Below are 17,398 nucleotides of genomic sequence, written 5' to 3' on the forward strand. Positions count from 1 at the left end.
ATAGAGGAAGGCAGCTTCTCACAGAAGCCACCCCTGTTGACTCCCCACTGGTGAAACCATGCAACATAAACCCAAAACAAGCTGGCAGCAGGTCTTGCTGCTGCAGGTTACATTTTCAGGTTTTAGAATTAGATGTATGTTTATTAACAGTACCATCTTCCACCTTCCCAGGGCAAAATTTCCAGTATTTCATTGTGTTCTTACAGTTGTTTTCTAATTTTAAACTAGTGTAATCATTTAATGCACTTTAAATGAGCTGTAATAAATAAGAGAAATGTAGGGTATTTCCTATAGAATTGTGTATAGCTGTCATAAAACACTGAAATGATCTCTTAAGTCAGCAATAGTATTTATATTGAGCAACTGTTAAGAATCATTCTGCATTACTTTATAACTTATACTTACTTACCTAGTGTGCATATTTATATTTGTAGGACTACATTGATGATTCTGACTGATGTGTAGCTAAGATATTAGTTCATCTGTAAAAAATAAAAATCTTCAAAGGGGGAGATGATAAAGCAGTAAACTGTTAAAAGAAATGGCCACAAGAAAACAGGGGCAGGGGCTATTTCTGACAGGTTTAGAATTTCTGTTGGGAATGGGTAGTAGATGTTCATGCGTACAGTGATGACTATGCCTTTCCATGACTATTTGCATTGTTGGCTGGGGGTTTAGTTCATCTACTGTCAGAGGATTTGGTATCATTTGCTCAGTGTTTTCCTCTGGCTCCTCCAGGTGGTGCATATGAAGTAAAGCAGCATCAGTTCTTCAGGAGCCTTGACTGGAATAGCCTGCTGAGGCAGAAAGCAGAATTTATTCCACAGTTGGAGTCTGAAGATGACACAAGTTATTTTGACAGTAGGTGTTTTACAGTATTAAAAAAAAGTGATGAACGCCTTGTTTAAAGTAATCACTGTCTTTGACTCTTGCTTACTGCTTTTAAAATCGCCTTTATCAGAATCACTGGCAGCTTGCAGTTTCACCAGTGAATTGACACTTCAGCAAAAATAATCTTAAGAATAAAACTAGATTTTTATTTATTATTAAAACATGGTATCCATTCTTCCTGATAAATTCAGATATTTTATTACCCTTGTCTATAGCTCGTTCTGAGAAGTACCACCATATGGAAACTGAGGAAGAAGATGATACCAATGATGAAGATTTTAATTTAGAGATAAGACAGTTCTCCTCATGTTCACACAGATTTTCGAAAGTAAGTAAAAATTTCTGTAATCATTGTATGTATTGTTCTACTTTTGCAAATTTTGGAAATATTAAATATAGAGGAGATATATACGGCCTTGTTTTCTCAAGAAACTATGAAGTTAACTGAAATAGAGCAAGAATACAATGAATACCATTAAATCAAAATATGGGAAGATTGTGTAGAAAAGTTACTTTTTCAATCTTTAGGATACTGATGGAAAATTATATAAATGTGGTGGTATTTTCTGTAGAAGACTCATCATAGCATAACAGAAAGTGTCAAGGAAGCGTTCTATTAAATGCCAATATGTGTTCTGTGCATTGGTTTCTTTATTGGTTTCTTTAGTTTTCATGTTGCTCCAGTTGTGTCCTGGGTATCTTGTAGGTGATAGCATAACAAATATTACAGTACTACCTTGTAGTAGGTATTAATTTAATGACATTTGACCAACAGAAAAAGCAAGGTAACGTGTTACAGTCATGGAGAAATGTAGATTTGAGGGAGTGATCTGAATGCTCTGAATCAAAGGTAAAACTGCTTAAAAGGTAGTATTACTCTAGTAGCTGAGATGACAGCTAATTTTTGCTGATCAAAGTGGACATGCTCAGGCAATACAGTGGAGGGTGAATTGGCAGGAAATAATGGAAGAGAACACGCAGGGTTTTGGCTTTACTGTCTTGATTCGCACTTTGAAATGTGGAGAAAATGTTTGTATGCTTATACATGAGGAGCCAAGAAAGCATTTTAAGAACATGAAGTGTTGGAAATTTGAAAAGTTTCAAGAAATTTAAAGTTTGCAATCTGAAGTACTATATAAGCACTTAAAATCATAGAACTGTAGATCATGCATATGTTTTTTTTAAATATCAAATGTGTCGGTGATATTTTTTGTGGGGTTTTTTTTGTTTGTTTTATAGGTTTTTAGTAGTATAGATCGAGTCACTCACATTCAAGGTGAAGAAAAGGAAGATGCAGGAGACAAAACAAAAAGTGTAGCATTGCCTTCTGTGGAATCTTTAAGCTGGAGTTCAGAATATTCTGAAATGTAAGTAGAAGGATGTACAGCAAGTCATCTACATCCTACTTGTCAGAAAGCAGGCCTCCTCATTTATTAACTCAATGAGAGTTTGCTTATTTTTTATGCAGACAGCAAATATCTACATCCATCTCATCTGAGACTGACAGTAGCCGGCAGCAGCGCAGTTCTGGTTTGCTTCCAAAATTGTCCATATCAGCCGAAGGAGAACAGGATGATTCCACCAGCTCACGGGGACCCCGGGAGGAGCAGGAAAAGTCTGCATTTGTGAGCGATGAAATAGTGCAAGACGAACCTGAAGTAACCACTCCAGCAAGTACAATCAGCAGCTCCACACTGTCAGGTAGTTTACAGTGTGTGTCTTGAGTGATGATACTACAAACAGTTGCAGACCACCTTCTTGCGGCGGTAGTATTCATAGATTTAGAAGTGATGCATTTCAGAACTGCTTTCAAAAACAGCTATCTCAACAGGGAGCTGGCTTGGGATCAGATCAGGTCTAACACTCTGTACTGCACATTGTGTGTTTGTAATTAAAACTTTACTATCATGTACACCTTTCAGAATTGAGAGGATTTTCTTTGACTTGTGGAAGTCACTTCGGTGATTACAAATCTAGGAGGAAGTGTTGCAAACGATTCTCAATTAATTTTGAGTATAGTCTCCCTGCTCAAATACTTGTTACATTTCAGTAGACTCCAGGGCCTTATTTTTATATTTACACATCTACCAGTTTTCAGCTCACTTCTCTTCTGTATCTCACTGAGTTTTTTCAAGATATACCTTTCTATTCCCACGCCCTTGATTTCTCATGTAGTCCACATTTTCCTCCTCCTCCCTCCTTTCTGTTCCTGGAGAAAAAAATTTCCTCAGGGTCATCCATCTCCTTCTCTTGTCTAAAACCTTGATGTTGATTGTGCTGTATCCCAAGTCTTGCTTGCTATCCCCAGGGTCCTGTGTAATGGTGCTGGCATTAACACAGCAGCTGCAGTGATAAACTCCAACCGTGTGATCCTTTTCTTACACTTAACCAGTTACACTTGAGAGTAATTTATTTTTTCTGTTGTCCATTAGCAAAAGGATATTCAGTTTTCCATCAATGTCTTTATCCCTTCTTTTTTATACAGTTGGCAGTTTCTCAGAACACTTAGATCAAATAAATGGAAGAAGTGAGAGTGTGGACAGTACAGATAACTCCTTAAAGCCAGCTGGTGAAGTTGCATCTCACATGGCTCGACAGCGATTGGAAAGCACAGAGAAAAGGAAGATCTCTGGAAAAGTCACAAAGTCTCTTTCTGCAAGTGCTTTGTCCCTCATGATCCCAGGAGGTAGAGATAAATACTTTTAGTTGAAATGTTAATTATTTATGCAATGCTATCAAGGCTTATGATGCAAATGCAAGATTTTGTATAGTCCAGAATTGATTCTGCGTCACTCTTTTTGTTTCTCTTGTTGTTCACTTGCATGACTAGTTAGGGCAGTCTTGTCAGCAAGTCATGGTGCTCACACTACAGTTGAGGGGTCTTCTCTGACAGGCAAAAATGCAACTTAATGGTGACTACCTTGTTTGATCTTGAGCATGCATGGCAGGATGCAACTTCAGTCCTTGGTCCATGTGACAGTAGGGTTGTAGATTAAGTTTTAACTAGCTCACAAAAACAGATGTTTGTTAAAGCAGCAGGTGACTAGTTCTCTTTCATCCCCTATAAGTAAAGCTGATAAACAGGAGAGCAGTGTCACAAAAATAGAAATAGTGTGTAGTCTCCTACTTGTACTACTCTTGAGTCTAAGTCACTTGATCTTAACTTAGATCAAGTGCTCAAAATTTGGAGCCAGAAATAATGCTGTAAGTGGACATGTAACAGTAATATTGAGTGTTTTCATATGAAGGATTGGTACTTTGCTTTCTTGTTCAGAACTGAAGTCCAAACTGTTCGATTGTATTCACATTTGCACAAGCATGAGCACATAGTGCATTCAAAACAATAAAATAAAACAAAGTTGGAACTGGTATTGTTGCGAGATACTCCTGTGGTCTTTACATGATGTAGCAGAATGTAGCAATGGAGCCTTCTTACAAACATTGAGTTATTGCCCTAGGTACCCAGTAGATATTGTGGTTTAATGGGAGTAGTCTTTATCTATTTTTGTATTTTCTTGAAACCAAGAAAACAGTTAGCAATTTGTTAAGCATTGCTGGATTACTTAGGGAATGATTTTGGGTGTATTCATAATAATATTTGCTACCCTACTCTGATTTTCTTCTCATTGGTGTTTGCTAGGGAAAGGCTGATAATAGTTCTTGCAAAGTTAGCAATGAGTGTGTTTCCTGTGCAAAAGGAAGCAGTCTATATCTAACAAATTAACCCTTGAATTAAACAATACAGTTTAGACTCCTGGGAAAATACAAGGTTCTAATATGTGGTTGTTGAACTTCTCATTCACTTATATGCACACCAGGCGAGGAGGAGGAGGAGAGGTTCTTTAGACAAAGACAGTGACGTATTTTAATACAAAAATATCACTAAGCCAAACAAAATTTGTGTGTACTCAGAGTGTAATAGGCAGATTTTTTTTTTCCAGATGTGTTTGGTGTTTCTCCTTTGGGAAGTCCTATGTCTCCTCATTCCCTATCATCTGACCTTTCATCATCCCGAGATTCATCTCCCAGCCGTGATTCATCAATTGCTGCTGCAAGTCCTCATCAGCCAATTGTAATTCATAGTTCAGGGAAAAAGTATGGCTTTACCATCCGAGCAATCAGGGTTTATGTGGGTGACAGCGATATCTACACTGTGCACCACATTGTTTGGGTAAGATAATACATGTTTTCTTGCTGATATGTGGCCACAGAATACTGTAATGATGGATTCACTTTTTTGTACCCATGATATCTCTTTGTTGACAATTACTGTGTAAATTACAATGATATGCCAAGCAATTTTTCTTAGAATGAAATTCTGCCTGTATACAAAAACAGTGTTGCCTGTAGGGAAGACAACAAGCCATCTTTGGCAGAAGCATTATCTACATGTGGTGTTAAACTTCTGCAACTTCACTTGTGGCAAGTTTGTCAGTTTTGAAAAATAGTGTCTTAAGTTCAGAGTACTAGTACTAGGTCTTAGAAAACCAAAGGCTTGGTGCAGACCCTTTTTGACTGGGATCAGGACCTGCAGTTGTAGGAGGTTATAAAGAGAAGCTGTTGAAAAATAGGTGGAGTTTATTAAATGGCATCAATTAAGGGATTCATGAAAGTCAGCATTATTTTACAAGACACACGTAAGCTTATCTCAAGCACTCATTTTCTGTTGTGTAGAAATGTGCAGATTGTTTGGAATTGTGAAGACTTTTGAAGTTTGTATGGCACAGGAAAAAGATTGACTGTCTTGAATAAATAATGTATTTTTCATCCTCTCTTCACTACACAGTGGGAGAGAGACTAAAGCAATTCTTTGGTTGTCAGCCTCCTTAATTGTAAAATAATTATATATTTAGGTACATATATATACATTTATTTTATAATTTATGTTGGTAACAATTTGTAATTTTATATATGGCATAAATTACACGTACATGAATAGTATATGTATATAAATTATTTCAACTACCCTAAAAAATTACCACAAATTTACCAAAAGACTTCAAGTTTTTTTACACTGCTTAGTTTTAAATAGGTATTGTTGATTTTGAAGTAGCAGTGCTGATGTAGTGTATTATTCATTTTTTTATTCCTATTGTTTACCCCTTAGACCTATTAATCCATCAAGAACATTGAATCTGGAGAACTGGCTACATTTGGTGGATAATAGAATAAATTTTAAAGAATTATTTCTTGCCACTAGTGTAACATCACACCAGCGAAAGGAAGGGGAAAAATGGTACATTGCAGTAAAAGTTAAAACTTGGGGTTTTTTTAAAGTATCATAAGTTTGTTGTTTAGCTCTCTTTGCATTGTAGTCTTCAATAGTGTCTGCATGACTTAAAATACTCATTTAAAAATAGAATAAATTATTTAAACAGTCTTCAAAATATTTTTCAATTCAGTTTGTTTTGGTCCATTGTCACTTTTGTGCTGCACCAACCTCTCTAATGGGAAGCCTGGTGAATTTGAACCAAATAGAAACAATCCTTAACCATATGATGGAGTTAATTTTTGTTGTGATTAGAGTATTGCATGTGTCCATTACCTTAAATACATATTGTTTCTCATTTCACTTAGTTCTGAAATTTTGCAGTGGGTAGTGAACCATCCCTTCTTACCATGCATGAAAACTTCCTGTTCTACAGAGCTTATTTAATACCCATAGCAACCAGCAGTTTTTCAGTGACCTTTGAAACCCATATAAAGTTTGAGTAAGTAAGGAATACTCATATAAAGTTGGAGTAAGTAGGGGATGGTGAAAGACCTGAATGTATTTTTCTTCTTTTCTTCCTTTATATAAATTAGTATCCGTAAGTTTCTTCATTCCCAGCTGGTTTGGGGTTCATTTTGTGTATAGTCTCTTTCTCTCTCTTTTCAGAATGTGGAAGAAGGAAGTGCAGCTTACCAAGCAGGTTTAAAAGCTGGAGACCTGATTACTCATATCAATGGAGAGCCAGTGCATGGTCTTGTTCATACAGAAGTCATTGAATTGTTGTTAAAGGTAACTCTTGTACAGCTAGGATACTAAAGTGATTGCTGTTTTCACCAACAATGGTGGGGTTATGTTTGTTTTCTTGAGATTAGTTACTAGATTTTATTGTTCTTAGAAGTACAAACTCTAAGCTGCTATTGCCACAGATCTGGAGAAGGGCCAATGACTTTCATATATTGTTCTATGATTTTAGTTTCTCTGCCATAGACTGGCACTGTTGCAGAGGTAGCTGAAGTAAATTAGAGGCAATGACACAAAGAGATGGCTCTGTCTCTCAAAAAAATTGACCTTTTCAAGCATGTTATCTAATGCCTGGATCTTCCTCAGGTAATTCAGCCTTTTGACAATGATGAAACTTCTCATTTTTCTTCTTTAAAAGTGAAATCAGTGAGGAAAAGTAAAAACAAAGAATATTAAACATTTATTTGCCTGCTATACAGGAGTTGCCTTTCATATTAGGGCCCAAAAGGTTTTTGTCTCATGCATAGGCAGGCATGTCTGACAGAGCTTCTTCGATTAATGAAATTCTCATCCTGCAGCTGGACTTCCATGAATAATCTGTCACATTTTTCTCTTGTGGAGTTTTCTGAAATCTGTCCTACTACAAAAGCACAGTTTTTCCATGGAAACAAACAAACCACCAAACAAAAAAAAAACCCCAACTTTTATTTTCTCTGTAGCTCATCATATCTCATTTTTCATGTAATCTTTACAGTGTAAGCTAATGTAGGTCAGAATTACTTTAGACAGCTGTATATTTGCTTCCTTTATTATTAATAATTTATGGTGTTATGTGCAGAGCTCAAAGTGAGTAGTCAGTTATAAAAGAAGTCCAAAAAAAAGCACTGGAAAGCAGTTGAGGTAATGGGAAAATATAAAAAGCTAAAGAAAGATGAAAAATACACTTTTTCTTCAGTCCTTTTTATATCTCTGAAAGCAGGAGGAACTTCCAAGTTTTCCAATTTTGAAAGAAATAAGTAGAAGAAAATTCTGTGACTTAAGGCAGTCAGCTGTGCGCTCATTTTCTAGGTCAGATACAGAAAAAGAAGCATGACAACCCTGCTCACTATTTAAAAGCATAAATGCAAAACAAGAGATCATTGTTTATCTATCATTTAATTTGTTGGGCTATATCATAAATTAATTTGGGCTATTGCAATTTCTTTGAAAGGAAGTTCACTGTAGGGCTATATAGTGCTGAGCAGGAGCTACAGATTTTTAAAACATAAAATCAGCAGGAAATACCTATATTTTTTTGAGTCATCTCTTTGTGCAATCAGAGCTAAAAGGCTTAGGTTAATTATACTTGTTAAACGTTTTGAACAAGATAAAAATATGTTTTGGGATTGACAAGATTTCATTTTTCTCCTCTGTTACATCATTGTAACAGTTGGTGTCTTGAGATGTGAGTGGACCACTGTGCAATTACAGCTGTTATTTGTGGGAAAATCAGGTTTTTCTGCAGAAGCTTCTATCTTGAAATTTTCAGTCTTGGTTAATCCTTGGTGTCCTCCTGTCTAGCTACAATTATTGGAATTACTCTTTGTCTTGGAGCTTGAAGGAGGAAGTTAGGAAATACAGAAGAGTTTGAGAACTTCCCAATCCTCGTTTGCTAGCTATGCCTGGCAATGTCTGCATAGGGTTTCCTGGAGAAGCGCCTCTTATTCTGGAGTTGATTCTCATTGCGTTTGCATGTATGGTGTAGATTCAGTTTAAAGCAAAGTCGTTTTGCATTACTCTTATTACTCACACTCAAAGCGTCTTCTTTCATTTTGGCAGAGTGGCAACAAAGTCTCAGTAATGACAACTCCTTTTGAAAACACTTCCATCAAGACAGGACCTGCCAGGCGGAACAGCTACAGGAGCCGAATGGTTAGGCGCAGTAAGAAGACCAAGAAGAAGGAGAGTTTAGAGAGGTGAATAATCCTTTGCTTTCACAGTGAAGGCATTTCTTTGTTTGTGTGTGTCTGTCTGTACATAGCAGTAAATTTAAAATATGAAGTTAATACCATTTTCTCTCATTTTCTGTATTTCTACTTTCTTTTCTGAGATTATGTGGCCTTCCAAATCTTGTTTGCCTAACAACTGAGGTTGCTTCTTAATTTGACTTAGCTATATCATTTTATACTTGTTTAATTAAACTTTTTAGTGCTAGTGCTTATTAACGTTTTTAATGTGATACATTCATGTGTATTTTATAAATATGTTGTATTTGTAGATATTTCTTCAGTTTTGATAGGTTGCTAAATTAAGAAAATAAAGATTTATACTCATAAGGAGATAGATGTTCTGAAATATAGTAAGTAAATTTTAGTATGAATAAAATTAGTTACAGTGTCTATCCCACCTGTTAACGAATCAGGACATTTCCTAAACTTCCCAGTCTACAGTGTGGTTTGCTTTCATGTAAAGATACATTTACTATTCTCATAGTGTCAGCTTAGAAGAATTTTACCTGTGGTAATAGTATCTTCTGTGCACCTTAACTTATGATTAAGGCTGTGCTTTTCTCACACAAGGAGAAGATCTCTCTTTAAAAAGCTGGCAAAGCAACCCTCACCTCTTCTTCATACAAGCAGAAGCTTTTCCTGCCTGAACCGATCACTTTCTTCAGGGGAGAGCTTGCCTGGGTCTCCAACCCACAGCTTATCTCCTAGATCTCCTACCCCGAGCTACCGTTCCACTCCTGATTTTCCATCAGGTGAGTGTGAAGCAGTGGAGAGCAGAGGAAAAGGACTAGAAGGATACTGTACATTTTGCGAGCCCCCACAGATCTGATATACTCTCCTAAGAGCAGTCAGCTCTGACAAACATAATCATAGAAAAACTGTTTTCTGTCTGGAAAATGGAAACAGATTCCTGATGCAAAACAGAAGGTACTTTATGATACAGAAGCACCTAAAAAGCAATTTTCTCTTAAGTTTGTCCTAGTATTTAAAGCTCAGTCCAGAGGCTGAAAGTTGAATAATAAAAGGTCCCAATTTGTAGCAAAAGACAGAATTTTGCCTAAGAGAGGCTACATGATAAAAGAGTGAAACTGACATAAAAGTTGATACATAATGGAACGAGGACAGCACTCATGAATGCAGATTTATTGCTGAAAAGTTTAGCCAGGTGCTAAAATATGCATCTCTCTGACTCCTAAAAGCCTGCCCCTTTTTACTTCTTTAACTTCTGTCACAATTGTAGTGTGTACTAGAATTGACTGCTATTGTACAATCCCTTGGCAAAGGTAAATTATCTGAAAAGCCTTGATCATTGCTTTGAAGTGTCAGAAAGCATTAGCTATTCTATTTAAGTAAAAGCAAGAGATAACTTAAAGGGGATGATGGAAGAGAGAGAAAGGGAGAAACAGCAAATGTAATTGGAATGATGCAGGTTTTGCAGCCTAAAACCTTTTCCACTTAAAACCTCCCAGATTTTGGAACTCTGTAGTGGGAGACAGCATAGGGCTTTTGTTCTGTTTCTCACTGAACATTTAGGCAAGATAGAAAAGTCTTGCTAATCTTATGTTTGTTTGCTTGGTTTTTTGTTCTTTTTGTAGGTACTAACTCTTCCCAGAGTAGCTCCCCTAGTTCCAGTGCTCCCAATTCTCCAGCTGGTTCAGGGCACATAAGACCCAGCACTCTTCATGGCTTGGGTCCAAAGCTTGGTGGGCAAAGATACAGATCAGGAAGGCGCAAATCAGCTGGCAGCATTCCCCTTTCTCCTCTCGCACGGACACCTTCTCCAACACCCCAGCCAACATCTCCTCAGCGATCTCCATCACCATTGCTGGGACATTCAATTGGAAATACAAAAATAGCTCAGTCTTTTCCTAGTAAAATGCACTCACCTCCAACTATTGTGAGGCATATTGTCAGGCCAAAGAGTGCAGAGCCACCAAGATCTCCATTGCTGAAGAGAGTCCAGTCTGAAGAGAAACTTGCACCCTCTTATGGGAGTGATAAAAAACACTTATGTTCACGAAAACACAGTCTGGAAGTGACCCAGGAAGAAGTGAATAGAGAATTGTCTCAAAGAGAGATAACTCTTCAGAGCTTGGAGGAGAATGTATGTGACGTGCCATCGCTCACACGAGTCAGGCCTGCAGAGCAGGGCTGCTTGAAACGACCCATCTCCCGAAAATTGGGTCGACAAGAATCCATTGATGAGCTAGACAGAGAGAAGCTGAAGGTCAAGGTAGTTATGAAAAAGCAAGATTTTGCTGAAAAAGCAAATGCTGCTATACACGAACCTAGCAGCGAACCAGAAAATCCCAATACCTTAAGACTGGAAGAAAGAGACAAAAAAGCATTCCAGAAGGTATTAGAAAGATCAAACCAGTTTGAAACGAAAGTTATTACTGTGGAGACCCAGTCAGCTGGTGGCATACTCAAAGACACCCTTCAAAAGAATGCAAACTTGAGATCAAATGATGGTGTTGCTTTAGATGGACAGACATTGTGTCATGGGCCTCCCTCTAATGAACTCAATCATACTTCTTATGACTTCAAAAGAATTTCCCCTTCATGTACCCTGCAAGATGTGCTACCTCAGTCCTCTGACAAGATACTAAATGGAAAGGGAGAAAACACAGATAAAATTGTACCAACAAAAGAATTTGTCAAATTTGAAAGATTAGATTGTAAACTTGCAAATATTGATTATCTCAGAAAGAAAATGTCTATTGAAGAAAAAGATGACAGTGTCTGTCCAGTGCTAAAACCTAAGATGACATCTAATGTTCATGAATGCCTTCAACTTAGTACAGGCAGACCTGTAAACGTACAGCAGGACTCCACTGCAGTTGCAGATGGTAGAGCATTTATTGGCAGTGCACATGCTACTCAGATGAACTCAGTTTCTTTTGTTCCTCTCAAGACCTTGAGTGGCCGAGCAGACATGAGTGTGGAAAAATCAGCCCTTATTTCCTCTGAAGCTCCTGTCAGAAAAAGTCCTTCAGAATTTAAGCTTGATGGGAGGTCTGTTTCCTGTCTGAAGCCAATAGAAGGCACACTAGACATTGCGTTACTTTCTGGGCCACAGGCTTCGAAGACTGAACTGCCTTTGTGTGTGCTGCCAGAAGGACAGAGCACCAGCAGTGATGGGGCATCTCCTAAGCCCCCAGTGCCACAAGGGATTGGTGGGAAGGCAGAAGTGGTCTCTCAGAAAGAGCAGTTGTTGAGCTACCCAAAATCTAGCAAAGTCAACATAGCAGAGCCTCAGGTTCTGCAAGTAGGCAAGAGTTCTCCAAATCCACCACTCATCTCTGTGGCTACAGAAGCCGTGACAGAGAAAAAGGTTTCTAGTCCGGCCACTAAAGGCAGTATTTCTGTTGTTGAAGCTGTTCAGAAGAAAGATACCTCCCCTTCAAAACAAAAGGACTGTTCAATGGAGGTAAAGTCTTCTGTTACTCAAAGTCAGAGTTTTAAAACTACTCAAACATATTCCAAACCTTTTGCTGGCCAAAACACTCCTGAAAAAGCTGTAGGAAAAGAAAAACAAATACAGAAAGAGTTGCCTGTCAAACAGCCAGTATCCCAGAGAGGTTCTGAGCCTATCCCTGCAAAGGTGGAAGTAATCAGGGAGTCATCTCCGAAGATTTCTGTCTCAGATGTCCTGATAACAACCTGCTCCAAGAGCAATGAAAAAAACTGTGCCGATTTTGCCATTCCACTTGAGATGCAAGGAAAAATGCAGTCAGCTGGCCCCAAGGCACAACCTGAGGATGGCAGAGAATCATTGAAACAGCTAGGCAAAGATGAAAGCAGTGTTTCTAAAAGTTTTGTGGAAAGGGAAGTAACAAAGCAGAAAGCTGAGTCTAAGAAAGTTATCACAGAGGCAAAGAGTGATAGTCTTCCATCCAAATGGTCCGTGCAACCCTCAAGAGATGGTGATCATAAAATTGAGAAGTCTGCACCAGTTTCCTCTGTGCAGAAGGACAGTGCTAAAGACATGGGAAAGAAAGATCAGAAATCAGTTACAGATATAAGGCTTCAAACTAGTGAGAGAGAGCAGTCCTGCCAAGTTCCTCCGCAGCAGCTTAACACTTCAGGCTCCCCTGCTGTGAAAGAGGCAGTAAGCAGACACAGCACTATAGAAGTTCATGTAGGCATTCAAGAACATGTGAAGCCTGCTGCCACCTGTGTGGAAAGCAGCAGTAATAAATCCAGGCCAGCCTCTGATACAAGTTCCTCCAAGTCTAAGTCCTTGGATAAACAGACATTGTCACAAAAACCATGTGCTCCAGCCATAAAAGAAAAAGAAATTGTTACTCAGTTGTCTACCAGCTCCCGTAAGGATGGAAAGCATGCCAGTAAAAATGTTCTAGATCACCTTTCTCCTGCTCCAGGCTCTTCAAGAAGAATGAACATTGAACATGTGCAGGCTGAAAGGTCTGTGGAATTGGACCATGGCTCAGTCACCATCCTCCAAATAAGCAGTACAGCCCCTGACACCAAACCCAAATCCTCTGCTGTGGGCCCACTTCCAGCAGGCCCAGAGAGTTCTAAGCAGATGCAGAGGCGAGAAGCAGCAGGCTTGGGGGAATCTGCTAATCAAAAGCAACTTCGTTTCAGTGAAAAACAAACTACTGCTCCAAAGTTTTCCACTGTGAAAGACTGTCTCTCACTGAACAAGGAGGCAGAGAGAAGTCCTAGTAATGAGGTGATCGCTGCAGACAAAAGACCTGAAGTAAAAATATGCACTGACGCACTTTACGTTCAGCTTGATAGTGGGAAAGTGGAGCCTACCCTTTGTCTCACAACCTGTGGTGTCAGAGGGAAAGGAGCAGAAAAAGCAACCATGAGTAGCAAAATCTCTCAAGATATAAAAGGGAAGGGACAAGTTAATCAGAAACAGCCAGAGGATGCAAACAAGCAGACTGCAATAAAACATCTGCCGGCTGCCAGTGGGCAAAGTTCTTGTCATGTGGCTGCAACACTGGGAAAGCCACTGAATTGTTCATCCAGTTTCTCTGAATGTAGACAGGAAGTATCTCTTTCAGCCAAAAGTGAGGCATCTTCAGCAAAGGTTAAACCAGGCTCATCAGAGCTTCCTGCAACTTGCAAGGAACTAAGTAAGAAAAGCACCTCTTCCACAGGGAGCAGTAAGGCAGAAATGACTAAGAGTGTTTCACTGATGGCCTTGCACAGTGCCACTGTTGTAGCAGAAGCCTACCACCCTGCTTCAAACCTTGGGGGGAAACCTGGAAATCAAGAAAAGCCTCTTTTCATTAACACTGTGGATGTAAAGGGAAAAGATGCTGTTCTGACTCAGCAGTCTGCTTCAAGAAAACAGAATGTAGGTAAAGATTTATCTAGGTTGGCAGCCACACCTGACTGCCCTAACACACTTTCAGATGACAAAGACTGGGCTCGGCAGCGTCGAGGAAAAGAAGTTTCACGGAGCAGTGCTCACAAAAAAATGTGTTAACTCTAAGACCTGGCAAGTGTATATTCAACACTAGCTGAAAAAATTTCAATATGTTGTACTGCCTTTAAACCAGCACTGTGTTGTGTCTTTGTGCGGCAAAGCTTTCATGTCACTAAAGAAACAATACAAGGGGATATGTAAAGAGAGGACTTTTTTTCAAAATGCCTTTCTAATTGTAACTGGTAAAACTGTTACCACATAGTATTTGTACAAAAGTACCTTTACAACCTAGAGCTGTTGAAAATACTTCTTCTGTAAATACTTAGCAATGTGTTTGGGGTTTGAATGTAGCATATATACTTTGCTGCTGGTTGCGTTGTTTACTCTTTCCCTTTTTAAGATAGTTGCTTTGTATTTGCCATACTCGAATATGAAACCAAATTACAAAAATTCAGAGCTGGCATGGACATGCACAAGCATTGGTGTGACTGGGAAAAAAAATAAAAAAAAACAGGCCACATTTTTACTAATTAAAAATCCTAGATAGAGGCTAAAAAAATACTAGTACAGAATAATACAGTTACCTATTGTGAGTTTTTTCATGTATTTTTAATAATCTGATTTTGATAGTACTGTATTTGGCTGACTGCTTCACCAGATCTAATGCAAGAAATAACTGCATCTCCCTGCTGCACAAAGTGTGAGTAGAGTAGATGTCCTTAAAACTATGCGAAGACCACTTAATTATCAGGGCATCCCAGCAAGAGTTGTGTTCTCTGGTGAAATGATGGTTCCTGTCTTGTCTGTTGGGAGTGTATTGTGTGACTTTCACCCCAGACAAGGCTGAAATTCTGAAGCACATGCCATGTGCTTAGTTTTTTGATGCAATCATCTCGAGTTCCTTGAGCTTTTTTAATATCAGGCCCTCTCAGTGTGAGGCTCAAGTACAAGCACATGACTGGTTGTACTAGTATGTTCATCCCTGTTCTTAATACATTTAGAGAATACGTATTATGGCATATAGGTCTGTTTGGTTAGTGTCATATAGCTGGTAGCTGTTTTCTGTTTCATGACAAGTAAGGTAAAAAGGAAAAATACACTTTGGTATCATATCCTCAGAAAAGTTTAGGCTGTCTGACACATTTTAATGCATAGCTGGGGCCTTATGTTGTAGACCTTACTTGCTGTTTTTAGCAAGTAATCCTAGGTTTCATATTCATTTTGAAATGCATTGAGTAGCTCCATACATTTCATAGCATAATGTTCTTATTTGTATGCAAAAAAATTCAATACTGTAATTATAAAAGAAGCATTTTTTAACAAAGGAACTTGTTGGAGCTATTTGGTGCTAGAATGTTACTGTCTTTTTACTTTTGCTAAGCCTTATTTAAATTTTGTATACAGCGGAATGTGTAGACTTTGATCATTTTTGTGTGGAGTATTTAGCTTGTTTTGAGAGATGAAAGGTAAAATTTGAAACATGTACAAAAGCACTATGAAATACCCTTGCAGGCGCATGGGTTTTAATAATTGGGGATCAATGGAATGGTCATTTTGCTTATTTCTGTTATCTGTAACCACAGTAGAGCTAGGCCCCTATGCTTATGGTTTGTCTTTCTGTCTCAAAAGCTAGAAATTTTTTGTAAAAGCACAGTGTAATCTTGGCTTTGAGACTTGTAAGAAAACAGACAGTGTGCAGAATTCATTTCCCTCTGCTGAAAACTTTATTATACTGATTTGTTGAGTTGGATTACAGCAAACCTGTAAGGAAAATCCAGTATCACAAACAACTCCTGATTTTACATGTGGCACTAGAACATTAATACTGCCTTTGATGCATTCAGAAAGGAGCTAGTAAGCAGTGAATAATAATTTTTGAGAAGTCTTAAAAATAAAATGGTCTCGACATTTACAGTTCATCTGTGCTTTGGCAGTTAATACAAATGAATGCTAATGCACTTCAAAATAACATTTCTGTCTGGGAGATATTTCCTAGTTTACAGTCTCTGCATTTTTTCAACTATCCTCTTGTTTCTTTTAAAACCCGTCTAGCTTTTGTTTACAGTATACCTTTATGAATATTTTGTATTGTCACTTCTGACAAATAAGTTCTTTGCATTTTGGAAGTGTAACAGTGCATAAGCTTGTGTTTATGTAGTAACTGTTTGTTAGTGTTTACCTTATAAGTGAGCTGTTAGAGATCCTCCTGCCTGTGTTCTTCTTGGTCAGTCTTAATGTGATTATAGATCCGATGTGTTCTTTTGTAGACTTCCTGTAGTAGATTTCTCAGCTTACAAAAAAAATTTAAAAGTTAAAAAAAATCATTAGGGTCTGTGCAATAAAGTGTTTGCAGTCTTATTTTCTCTGAGAAACTCCCTATGGATGTCATAATTGTTACATATTGAACACAGTTATTTATACTTATGCAGTTGCATAACATTGAAATAAAAATTCAGCATGAAACTGTTGTGTTAGCATTTGTTCTTGAACTGCTTTCACTGCTGTAAAGTAAGGCACATCTCTGCTATACTCAGAGGCTGGCAGTTTTGGTGTTTTTTGGGGCCAGCTCAGTGCACCCTTTAAGGCATATGCTGGTGGAGGGTTTTGCATGAGGAAATGCAGTTTGGTCTGGGGACAGAGGAGATATGCATGGCTGAGTATCTCATCTCAGGCTATGCCTGGATCCTCTGCTGCGCTGTTAGATAGGTAAATGTGGTGTGGTGATGGATGACATAGCCTGACTTGTGGCTTCCTTGGGCAGTAGCCTGTAATGTGACATTTAAATTCTTTCTGCAAAACACATGTAATCATTCATTACTATAGGAACAGCATACATTAAAGTACACACCTCGTGGCAAGCACATTTCTCTCTCTCTCAGGATTTTTATGAAGGTGCACAGAGAGAAGTGAAAGAGAAAACAATTTCTGTTTCTGCTCCTTGTTTTTCTCTTGTGGAATGTGTTTGGAGAATTGATTGCCTAGAGCGAATGCCTGGTTGGATCACGGTGGATTGTTTGGGCCTGATGGCCAATGAAATCCTCCACCTGTGTCTGGACTCTGGAGAACAGGGTCACGAGTTGTGAGTGAGTTAGATATGGTAGTTAGAGAGAGTAGCATGTAGTTTTTAGTATCCTCTTTTATACAGTATATTAATAGTAT

The 17,398-nt window shown here is 38.3% G+C and overlaps 1 protein-coding gene across 11 annotated transcripts in view; it reads left to right on the forward strand.

Moving 5' to 3' along the window:
• Positions 1 to 16,702, forward strand: part of MAST4 (microtubule associated serine/threonine kinase family member 4) — a 288,832-nt gene extending 272,130 nt beyond the window's left edge. For all 11 annotated transcript variants that reach the window (XM_068175824.1, XM_068175825.1, XM_068175826.1 and 8 more), the window contains 10 exons: positions 739 to 861; positions 1,107 to 1,219; positions 2,131 to 2,258; positions 2,360 to 2,592; positions 3,377 to 3,577; positions 4,833 to 5,062; positions 6,770 to 6,892; positions 8,663 to 8,799; positions 9,403 to 9,584; positions 10,428 to 16,702. In XM_068175824.1, coding sequence (XP_068031925.1) covers positions 739 to 861; positions 1,107 to 1,219; positions 2,131 to 2,258; positions 2,360 to 2,592; positions 3,377 to 3,577; positions 4,833 to 5,062; positions 6,770 to 6,892; positions 8,663 to 8,799; positions 9,403 to 9,584; positions 10,428 to 14,299 — 5,342 coding nt within the window. In that variant the 3' untranslated portion in view covers positions 14,300 to 16,702. The remainder of the gene's footprint in view (positions 1 to 738; positions 862 to 1,106; positions 1,220 to 2,130; positions 2,259 to 2,359; positions 2,593 to 3,376; positions 3,578 to 4,832; positions 5,063 to 6,769; positions 6,893 to 8,662; positions 8,800 to 9,402; positions 9,585 to 10,427) is intronic.
• The last annotated feature ends 696 nt before the right edge of the window (positions 16,703 to 17,398 follow it).

Source organism: Anomalospiza imberbis, chromosome Z (genome assembly GCF_031753505.1).
Source record: "Anomalospiza imberbis isolate Cuckoo-Finch-1a 21T00152 chromosome Z, ASM3175350v1, whole genome shotgun sequence".
NCBI classification, from domain to species: domain Eukaryota; kingdom Metazoa; phylum Chordata; class Aves; order Passeriformes; family Viduidae; genus Anomalospiza; species Anomalospiza imberbis.